This window comes from Acomys russatus, chromosome 17 (genome assembly GCF_903995435.1).
Source record: "Acomys russatus chromosome 17, mAcoRus1.1, whole genome shotgun sequence".
Taxonomy (NCBI): domain Eukaryota; kingdom Metazoa; phylum Chordata; class Mammalia; order Rodentia; family Muridae; genus Acomys; species Acomys russatus.
In genome coordinates, this window is record NC_067153.1 from 61,182,799 (window position 1) to 61,194,164 (window position 11,366).

General features: G+C 54.3%; 1 protein-coding gene across 1 annotated transcript; it reads right to left on the reverse strand.

Moving 5' to 3' along the window:
- Nucleotides 1-2: 2 nt before the first annotated feature.
- On the reverse strand, nt 3-9,622 carry Mcrs1 (microspherule protein 1). Its single transcript, XM_051160328.1, has 15 exons — nt 9,473-9,622; nt 7,789-7,908; nt 7,132-7,270; nt 6,658-6,796; nt 5,947-6,105; nt 5,675-5,784; nt 4,457-4,565; nt 4,084-4,222; nt 1,829-1,904; nt 1,522-1,550; nt 1,315-1,407; nt 1,128-1,210; nt 884-971; nt 504-631; nt 3-394 (listed from the first exon to the last, which is right to left on the reverse strand). Exons 2-15 carry the CDS (start codon nt 7,796-7,798, stop codon nt 308-310), a joined length of 1,389 nt encoding a protein of 462 aa, XP_051016285.1. The 5' UTR covers nt 7,799-7,908; nt 9,473-9,622; the 3' UTR covers nt 3-307.
- Between the last annotated feature and the right edge of the window lie 1,744 nt (nt 9,623-11,366).

The window sequence follows — 11,366 nt, forward strand, 5'->3', positions numbered from 1 at the left end:
GGAACTCAGTACTTTTTATTTACAAAAAGGAAAAAAAAAAGGGAGTCTAAAGCTGATCCACTGGAGACACAGGAGTGATGTGGCAGGTGGGGGCTCTGGCTCTGGGGAGGCACAGGGGTTCCAGCCTCTCCTGGCTTCCCCATGGTGACCCCACCTTGCTCAGAGGCTCAATCGATGGGCCAGCAGTTGGGCCTCCACTACCACTCAGGGTAGAAGGGTTTTCCAGGAGCCTGAGTTCCCAGCTCAAGGGAGCTGGAATGGCAGGGGAAACTGAGGCCAGAGACTGCCCTGGTCTCTGCTACCCTCTTCACTGTGGTGTGACCTTGGCAGCCTCAGCCCGGATGAGGGCAATGAGGTCCTGGTTGATAAGGAAGACGAATCGCAGGCTGGCGATCTGAGGAGGAGAGAAAGACACTGAGTACAGAGGTGGGACAGAACCAATCCAAGGACCAGTTTGTCATGCACCAGGTGAGACACTATGGCTACCTCCACCTCCACCTCACCTCCACCACAGAGTTGTTGCTCAGCCGCCACTTGGAGCCACACAGCACAGGCCGCCCATCAATATAGATTGGCCGCCGGCCCTCGTTGGCAATGAAGAAGTCACCGTTGTTTTTCAGCTTGATGATACCTGTGGAGGCAGACAGAAAAAGGACTGACAAGATGGAGATGCCCGGGAGCGAGCCATGCGCCCCCACCCCCGCCTCCTGGAGATGAAGGCATTTGTGGCTCCAAGGTAGAGATTCCAGAGCACCAGCTCCTTGCCTGCCTCAGCAGTCCATGAGGGTTCCCTGGGCACCGTGGCCTGGGGCTGGAAAAGCCAGTGAGAGGCTGGGAGGATGTCCCCACCCCAGTTCCCTATGGAGTGGCAGGGTGGGCATACCTTGCTTTCGGGAGATCTTCCAGGCTGGACCTTCTAGAGACAAGTCCACGTCGATCTGGTTGTCCTTGGTTGCTCTGCCGAGGGTGATCTGGGAAGATGGTGGAGGTGAGGGCTGGGGTGGAGAATGAGAAAAAGGAGCCCCACACAGGCCAGGGAAAGACAGGAAGTCAAGGACTGGGCAGAGAAAGGGATGACAGAGGAGGGGGTGCCGAGGCAGGATGGGGACAGTGACAAGCTGCCTTACCTCACGAGAGCGCATCAGGTAGCGCACCATGCGGCCCCGCAGCACTGCCAGGGTCTGGTTGTCGAAGTCTGGAGAGCTCATGCCTGAGAAAGAGCAGGGTTGGCAGAGCCCTGCCTCAGGGCGGGGGCAGGGAAACAGCCCACCCAGACAGGCGAGGGGAGGGGCTCTCTGGTCCCCTGCACCTCACCTGTGATGCTGTCCACCAGCACCTGCCACTTATGCAGTTCCTGTTCCAGCTGCCGGATCTCACGCTTCTGGCGCCGGTCAGCCACTGTCAGCTCTGAGGTAGGCCAAGTGGCAAGAAGAGACACTGATGCCACCAGCACCTTGAACTGTCCCCTCCATTCCAATAAGAGCTCCCATCCTGACACCATCCCCAACAGGACACACTTACCATGTTCCAGGACTTCATCTCGCATGTCCCTGAGTAGTGGAAAGGAAGCGTCAGACCACTAACAGGCCCCAGCTACCTGGCCCACTAGGGCACCCAGTCTCCTCAGCCGAGGGCCTCAGAAAGTTGTTTAAGCCTTGGCCTAGCCCTGGGACTGGCGTGGGGAGGAGGGGAAGGCAGTGAGCTTAAGCGGCCCCCACAGGAGAGGGTGCAGCAGGGTGGCTAGGCCCAGCAGCTGCAACCGAAGCTGTGTCTGCTGGGCAGCCTGGTGTGCCCGGAAAACTGGAGTCAGCCCTCTCCAGGAACTCACTTGAGCTTACTGTCGTCAATCAGGTCCTCTGCATCAGAGAAGTTTAGCACTTGGTCCCCCTTAGGCAGTGGCTGCACTGAATAAACAACAGAGAAAATATAAACACCGAGGTCCTACTCCTGCCTCAGCTGCCCAGCAGCCAGGTGAGCTGAGCAGCTAAGGTACAAGGACAGAGCCAAGGGATGCACTGGGACTTGACACAATGCATCCTGCCACTTAACTTGGGACAGAGGTAGTTCAGGACAAGGACACTCCAGGTGACCTACATGGGCTTCTGGTGCACCGCAGACTCATTGGTCTCACACTAAGCTTGTCCATGTGAGAAAACTGACAGTAGAGGCTCTGACCTTAGTTGGGGCACAGCCAGGACCCAAACTGTCCCTCAGCCTTTTGGCCACGCTGAGAGGCATGCACCATTGGAAGGCACAGGCTCAGAGAGCTGCTCCCACTTCTCCTTATGGGCCATGAAATTAGCCTCACTGTTGTCAAAGGATGAAACGGAGCAGGGTAATTACCATTAGAACCCATCAAGTATGTGCTGGAAAAATAATGTTTTGTGAAAGTTTTCAATGTTTCTGGTAAGAATGAAAAAGACTGAGGTACCCAGAATAAAGAACTTGTGGTTCAGCCTGACGTGGTGGTGCATGCCTTTAATCCCAGCACTCGGGAGGCAGAGGCAGGAGGATCGCTGTGAGTTTGAGGCCAGCCTGGTCTACAAAGCGAGTCCAGGACAGCCAAGGCTAACACAGAGAAAACCTGTCTTGAAAAAGCAAAACAAAACAAAAAGAAAAACCAGCCAGCTCTGCAGCAGGGCAACCAGCAGCTACCAGCTGGGGTGGGGTAGGTGCACAGGAGTGCACACTACCCTGTAAGTGAGACTGGGGACGAGGAGTAGGTTGGTCACTGCCACCAAGCAACCTTCCACCAGGTCTGCCTGACATTGGTGACTAAATGTGACTAACCTGCTAGCTAAGCCAATGGACTAGCCTGATCCTTGGGACACCGAGCTCTAAGTAACAAATGAGAAACCAAATTCCCACACAGACTCTTAGAGGGAAAATAAAGTATATATAAAGCCCCTAGGGTAAGGCTTTCAGTGAACAGAACAGCTTCCAAAATGATGACAAAAGAAACAGGGTCCTATAGTTCTAGTTCTTGGGGGATGGAGACAGGAAGTCAGTCTGGAATGTAGAAAATCAAGACTTAAAAAAAAAAAAAAAAAGTTCTGGAATTCCGTAGTGGCAAGGCAGTAAGCCCCTGGCGTACTAACAGCAGTGGTGGATCCCTGCAGGAGGCTCTTTCTGAAGGAGAGCTACAGGAGCCCGCTAGTGCTGCAGAGGGCTTCACGTTCAGAGCAGCGTGAGGAGGTGTGGTCTGTGGTACTAGTGGATTCTGGCAGGAAGAGTGAGCTGAACCACACAAGCTGCAAGCTTAGTCACCAGTTCACCTGCAGCCCAACCAAATGGCTCTCCAGCTCTTGTCTTCCAGAGAAAAGGAGTTCAGAGGTGAGATGGGTAGCAGAGGGCATTCCAGCCCTTGGAGAAGAGGAACTGTGGGGCCTAGATATGAAATCCCACTGGGCATCCTAGGGGCAAACTATAGACAGCACAGACTCCCTGGTCCATGAGGCAGGCAACGGGAGGAGGGTGCCTGAGGACCTCTTTAAAGAGTTGTACAGTTAAGTATTCTGCCTACATGTGCACCTGCAGGCCAGAAGAGGGCAGCAGAGATGGCTGTGAGCCACCATGTGGTTCCTGGGAACTGAACTCAGGACCTTTGGAAGAACAGCCAGTGTTAACCTCTGAGCCATCTCTCCAGGCCCCTGATGCTTCCTTTAACGGCAGCCATCACCTCTGGGGTGAGAATGTGGAGGAGGACACACCCAGTTTGCTCCAGTTTTAATGCTACCTATGAATAATATACTGATGTATTCTTTATGGGATGGCAAAATATGTCCGGAAACAAAACAAAACAAAAAACCCCTAAAATCCTAAACAACAACCTAAAACCCTAAAACAAGTAAGCATAAGCGCTCTTGGACCCTGGCTCAGGATCCCCAGCAAGTGTGCAGCCAAAGGCCCTGCTAGCTACAAGGAAGGTTTTGCTGTAGCAGTTCTTTTGCAAGCTGAAGTGACCAGGACACCAGGGGCCACTGAGGACTCTACTGCAGGACACTGGCAGGCTGCTGTGCCTGCAGCACACATGCTCTCACACCCAACACCTGGCTGCTTCTGCTGCAGCTCCCAGTGGCTTACCTGTCTGATCCTCGAGTAAGTAATACTGTTTCATGAGCTGCCAGTGGGCCTGTAGGGCCTTGGCAGTTCGGGCCAGGTAGAAGGCATCAGGGTGTCTGTGCAGCAAGTCCTGGAAGGTTTCCAAGGTGGGCTGGCTGGTCTGGAGATGAGAAATAGCATCTTCATGCCAGGGCTTTCTCACTTCCACCCGTCCCCGTCCCCAGAGCCTCCCAAGGAACTGAAGTGGCAACAGTCACCGGAGCGCCAGCCTGGCTTCTCCAGGCCCACCACAAAGGCCCCTATAGACGTGTTCTTCATCTGTGTGTGCACACCAAGACGGGGTAGGCAGGACCCTGCTCAGTCCAGCTTGTACCCCGGCCATGCTTCCACTTACCGACCCCACTCTGCTCAGCAGCTGCTCCTCGGCCTTGCTGAATAGGGCCTTGCTCTGAACAGCCGCGATGGCTTCTGGGTGTAGCTGCCTCATGGCCTGACAAGCCAGTCTGCACGGGGAGAGAAAGGACAGGCAGAGCTGAAAGGAGGGAGTCGAGTAATCTGGGGTTCCTACTCCCCCCAAATCTATAAGCCTTTGGAACTTAGAGATCCCAAGCCTAAAGGTCCTTGGTGGAAATAACTTGAGGCTTAGGCCAGCACTATGGTCCAATAAATGAAAAGCAACTCAGGAAATGGAAGTCATATTCTCTAAAGACCCAAGTGTGCTGGCACATGCTTGTAATTCCAGCCCACAGGAGATGGAGGCAGGAGGACTGCTCAAAGTTCAAGGCCAGTCTGGTCTGCAGAGTAAGCTCTGAATCAGGCAGCTACACACAGTGAGACCCAGCTCAAATCAAACAAGAGGCCTGGTTCCGAGACACCCCAGGACCAGCGGCGACTCTTTCCAGCCTTTCCGCAGTTACAGTTAAAACTCCACTCACTAGCCACCGTCCACTGCCTCCTTTTCACCAAGCTGAGGCCAGCCTCTTTTCTGGTCTCTCCGGGCTATGGCTACAGCTTGAGTGGGTGGCAGGGCTGTGGAGGAGTAGATGGTGTTCAGATTCAAACCAAGCTTTGAGGACACTGAATTAAGTGACGGGAGGAGGAGGACAGCGCTTATGTGTATGAGCTTATTCGAAACTGCTAAAACTAAAAGAGTCTCGGGGCTCACTTATTTCAGTTCTTTCTCCTTTGCTTGTTTCTGTGTTTCCAGACAGGTTGCTCTGTGTAGCCCTAGCTATCCTGGAACTCTCTCTGTAGAGCTGGCTGGCTTCCAACTCAGACACCATCTGCCTCTGCCTTCTGAGAGCCGGGGGCTCAGGCCCCTCTTCATAAAAGCAGCTGTGAGCGGCCAGTATGGACAAGCTCAGAGGTGAAACACTGGTGAAACTGGGGCTCCTGGCATTTGTCTCCTATACTGCCTTCTCTGCCTCTGGCCTCTACTGGGACTGGAAGGAGTTTCCCTGTAATGCCTAGCCGGCCCCTCAGAGGATGCAAGCCCCACAGCCCTGCCTCCTGAGACCCTTCTTTAGGCCCTGGTAGACTCTGGCCCTCCTATACCTAGTTCCAAACTTAGGTGGCCCCAGCACCTCCCCTCTCACGGAGCCAGCCCACTCACTTGGAGATGACAGGGTCGTAGAGCAGGGCGTACCAGCGCTCCTGAACTTCCCGGAGGGTGAAGCGGCAGCTGAACTTCACGCCCAGGTGAACAGATGTCAGGTCATTGGTCTGCAAGATTCCAGACTGGTTTGCTCCAGCCTCAGCACTGGGAAGAATCCTTCCCTTGGAACCATAGGGTCCCGCTAAGCTAGGATGGGGGTTGGGATTTGGAGAGTAGGGGAGAAAAGAGCCCCAGACTGCGGGGAGGGAAGGGGTTTGCTCAGGAACTACCTGCAGAACAGCATTGATGAGGAGGAGGTCATCTGCAGGCTTCCATCGGCCCAGATCCTTGGTCACCTGAAGTGGCTGTTTGCTTTTCTTCACACGCTTGGTGAGTCCAGGGGTCGGGGCAGGGCTGGGTGGCACAGGAGTACTGGGAGCCTTGGATACCTGGGTACAGGACAGGACCACAGTGAACTCAAAGCCACTATCATTAAAGCTGGGGCTTCAGGCCTACCGCTCACACACTGTGACAGCTGCAGGCCCAGACAACACTAGGGAGCCAAGCTGAGAGCTCAGCTTTCCAATACCCACCCCCAGCAAATTACTTCTACATAATTCTTGACCAGATGGGGTCTTTTCTCTGCTTGTGGTACCCTCACCCCAGAGTAGAGGGTGGGTGGGGAACACACCAGGAAACCACTCTTGCTGGTGCACTGTCTGGGGCCAGAGCAATGCCACCTGGGGGCTATTTTTACACCCTGCGATGCTGGGAACAAGCTGTCTGCTCCCAGAATAGATACGCGCTCCCTGCCTCCCACACTGACTGTGATACAGGATGCAGTGGCAAAGCGAGGAACGCAGCAAGAAAAGGAGTAGGGAAAGACAGGAGGGAGGGGCCTAGAGGGGGCTGGGGTGGCTCGCTCCTCCGACAGGCATCATCTGGCGGGGGAAACACAAAGCCCAGCACCCTCTGGCCCCATGTTGTGCCCGCCTCCTTACCTTCTTCTTCTCACTAGAGGAAGGTTCGCTCCCTGAACAGCGGCCTGAATCCACTCCGCTGGCCCCCTTCACGCGGGTAGAGGACTTGGCCAGGCTGCTCTCTACGAGTTCATCGTCAAATTTCTTCCTTTTGATAAACCTGTAGGAGATGCTGCACTGTTGGCCACTGGTACTCCACCTAGCTCCACAGAGCAGGCTCCCAGTGAGAACTAACTGCCTCCACTTTCCACCAGTGCCTGGCTCAGGGGACATGGATACCCAAACACTGGCCCTCTGAGATGACAGGAGACTCCACCACAGAGGCTTATAACCCCCTCCCCTGTCCTCGGTGTCATGGGTAGGGGTCAGCATAGAAAGGAAAGGAGCTCAAGGCTCTGCTCCAACCCCAGGCAGGCTCAGGCGGCCACTCCCAACAAAGGTTAAGGCACCTAACCCCCAAGCCTTCCTGTCCCAGTCCTCAGGAGCCTAGGATACCTGGAAGAGCTTCTCCGCTTAGGGATCGTGCCCAGGGCTTGGGAGGAGGCTCGCTTCTGTCCTGCCAGTGACTCCTCATCCTCTGAGCGGCTGGCAGCGCCTGATGCCATCAGGGATGAATCTAGCAGCCCCTGAGAATCTAGAAAAATAGAAATGGTGAGCTCAGGCTTCCCAGGTGCCCTCTGCAGGGGGACACCTTTTCTCAGCCACCACCTTGCCAGCCTTAACCCTTTCCCTGCCTCCCTGGGGCTTGAGGTTTTTTTGTTTTGTTTTTGTTTGGTTTTTTTGAGGCTTGAGGTTTTTAAGGTGGGAGATCCCCTCTGGGCTCAGACCTGGCCCAGACCTTCCACGCTGGACAGTTCTCCTGGTGCCACCGTCATGTCGTGCAGCACACGGAGGTCAGGCCAGACTGGTGAGCCGACATACCAGGCTCTGGGCATAACTGTTCCCTCTGCCATCAAAATGCAGTGTGCCAGAGAGCAGCAGCTCTGCAGCAAGCCAGTCAATTGTGGCTCTGCCGAGAGGTACATGGGTAGTGCTGGCCCAGGGAGAGGTGGCCATGCCCGGAGGGGACAGAGACACTCCAACAGGGCCCAGGGTAGATCAGCAGGTTCCTGGAGCCCAAGCCTTTGGGGAGCTGGCCCGGGCTCACAGTACCTTTGTCCATCCTCTCACAGTCCCAAGGCCACTGGCTCCAAACCACAGGACTGGGAGGGACGGTCCCACAGGCTCATCCAAGGATTCAGACCAAGTGAGCTCAGGTGCCGAGAAGAGAGTCTGCAAAGGAGAAGTAAGGCTCCCTCAGGCTCAGGTTTCCCCCGGGCCAAACCTACTTACCAGTTCCTTATACTTGCCCGTGTCCCGTCTCCTACGGTAGGGAGGATTTATATAGTGGGAAGAGGCTCCACTTAAAGCTCCACTCAATTACACTTAACAGCCAGCAGCTACTGCCCGGTGTGATTGCTCCTCCCTTTAATCTCAGTACTAGAGGCAGAGGCAGGCGGCTCTCTGAGGCTACCTGGTCTACACAGTGAGTCAAGAAATAAAAACAAGGGGCTGGAGAGATGGCTCAGTGGTTAAAAGTGCTGTCTGCTCTGTCAAAGGACCCGGTTTCAATTCCCAGCACCCACATGGCAGCTCGAAACTGTAACTACAGTTCCCAGGGGTCTGACACATTCACACTAATGCACATAAAATAAAATTAAATAAATTATTTTAAAAACACAAAAATATAAAAGTAGCTATGTGGAAGTCACTGAGACCTTCGAGAGTATGGTAAAAGCTGTGGACAAAGACAAACTGGGTTCAGAGACCTTCTAATTTTACCAGTAGGTGCCAAATTAAGCATCCTGACTGTTAACTAGAAAGGGTCAAGGGGATTCTTGGCTCACTTTGTTTTCCTTAGATGCCCATTCAAATCAGGCTGCAGCCGGGGAATGTTGATAGAATTCTAGTGTCTCGCTACCCCCACCCCCACCGCTTCCATTTGCAGCTTTAACTTAAGTGGGTGGTACCTTCTGAAAATTAAAAAGTGGCTTGGGAACCTGGTGTGGTGGCGCACGCCTTTAATCCCAGCACTCGGGGAGGCAGAGGCAGGTGGATCTCTCTTGAGCTCGGGGCCAGCCTGGTCCACAAAGTGAGTCCAGGACAGCCAGGGCTACACAGAGAAACCCAGTCTCGGGGGGAGGGGGTGGGAGGGAGTAGCTTGGGAACGGCTTTGGGACACCTGCTTCTAACCCACGGAAAACTCAGCTACTGGACTTCCGGGAGGGTTGTGAGCAGGCCCCGCCCCTACTGACTCCGGGGTCTCTTAGAGCAAAGTTCCAGCCCTGCTCCGTAGGTGACGGCTGGGAAACGTGGGCACCACAGCAGAGGGCGAAGGTGCCCAGGCCCACAAGCAACTAAGGCGAAGTCTTTGCTCTCCTCCCCGTCCCTCAGCCCTTCCGGCGAGAGCACACCCAAGGACAGGGATCAGTCCAGGTCTGTTTCAGGGGCTCTGGGGAGGAGTGGTAATTTTGTCAGCTCTGCAGCTCGTAGCACTGCACCGACAAAGCACGATGCTCTCGAAACCTGGCTTTGAGCCCCACAGGATGGTGGTAGCGAACCAGGACCAACCACCAGGCAAGCCTCACCCCACCTCAAGCATGCCACCTTTGCGCATGCGTAGCGCCGCAGGCCAGCTTCCAGCACGGTCCGACTCACGCATGCGCAGATTTTTCGGGGCGATACCGGGGCGGAGCCCCAAATCTTGTAGAGGGGTTGTGCCCCGCGGCACATTGGGAAACCCCATTTCACCCCCAGGTCTACTCAGAACACTAAGAGACGAACCGCGAGGTCTCACCATTCCTAGGCTGCCAGCTCCAACAATTTCTCCGCGGCGACAGCAGGAGCCGCAGGGCCAAAGCCGGCTTCCGTGAGATACATCTACTTCCGGGTTACGAACAAGGGGTTGGACGATCATTTCCGGTTCGTCCTGGAAACGTGAGTGAAAGGGGCGTGGCTGTGCGTCCGAGTCGAAACCATTTTGCAGGGAGCCGGAAGTTTAACTTTCCAGCTTGGAAGAACCACATAGAGTGGCGTTAGGCCGGAGCGATTTCCCGTTTCGAAAGAGTACCGGGGAGGGGAGGGCTGTGTGGTGAGAGGGGCGCGGGACCGCCGTTCGAATTTGAGCTTCGCAATCAGCACTAAGCTTGGAGGGTCCTCCCAGGACCAAATCTTGTGTTATCTGCCTGTGTGTTGAGATAAACTATTCTGTCAGGCCCTTTGCTAAGCACAAGACGGTGAGGAAATCTTGAAGGGCTTGCTCTAGCTGGGGAGATGTGGTGGCTCCTGTCTAAAGAAGGAGGGTGGCCCGTGGCACTCCGGTGCCCGTCACTGACAGCAGATGGACGCCATCTAGGCTTCTGAGGCCACTCGTGGGTAGCCAGGAGACCAGCCGGATCCTTTTCAGAGGACAGTGTTCCCTGAGGGAACTCTCTTGGAAGAAGGAACTAGGTCCCGGAGAACCGGACACATCAGGGAGTTTGGGGCTGTGAGAGATGCTTGGGGAAGCTAGGAAAACCGGCCTCTGGTGGTTCTGTTTGTTCCGCGCCTCCTCCGAGGGGCACACAAGTGTCGCGGCGCTGGCGGGCACAGCTCTCTTAGAAGATCATTTACCTTGCATGCCTGACGTAATTGGTGTCAGGTGGACACTCTGATTAACGCTCAGCTTCAAGTCTCCACCTAATTTACTGCGACTAACTTATTTAAGAGTATGTTCTTGCCTTATCTTCCCCCCAAACATCTAAGTTTTCTGGTACGCAGCGTGCTGGTTAGGTTTTTGTCGATTTGACACTGGCTAGAGTCGTCTGCGAAGAGGGAACCTTTGAGAAAATGCCTCCAGCCGATTGGCCAGTCGGCAAGTCTGAGGGGGTGTTTTCTTGATTGGATGAATATAGGAGGGCAAGCTTCTGAGAGCTTGGCGAGTTCGTCAGTAAAGAGCCGTCCTCCGTGGCATCTGCCCCAGTGTTTGCCTTGAGGTTCCTGCCCCGACTTTCCTCGGTGATGGAGTGTTGACTTGACATTTTAAGATGAAATAAACCCTTTCTGCCGGGCGATGCAAAGCGATACAAATGCGAGTCCAGTACAGCAAAAGTTATACAGAGAAACCCTGTCTTGAAAAACTGTAGTTTGGATGTTTCTGTTTAATTAAGTCATATATTAAATTTTCCTACTACGCGTTCCCAGTCCCATAGGTGCATCTGATTTTAATCATATGCACAGTTAATCATGCACAAGCATAGGATGGCAAATAGGGGACTCCCCCTCACATTTCTGGAAGACGCAATCTTGCCTCTGTTGTACCTGTACCTAAAACCGGTTCAGGCTGAATCTGCCTTCTGTTCCTCATACCCTGACATGTTGGGAATACAACTGAACAGAAACTATCTTGGTTTGACTGTTACTAAGGGTGGAGAAACTTCAACTATTGTTCATGGAAGAGAGCACTCTGAGCCTGGTGCGCAGAGACAATTGAAGGAGCTCTGAGGCCGCCGCGTACATTGTCTGGCGAGGGGTTTGTGTGCAGAAGACATCCAAGGATGCTGCAGGAGGGGTGTGTGGGTAACGAAAACCACATGGGGTCCCCGGATAAACTTTGGCCTGTACCAGTAGGCCATTCTTCAGGGGCAGGGTCCTAACCGGGAGGACAGGGGAGGACAGGAAGCTGGGGTGGGGAGGCCTTGCCTAAGCTATGT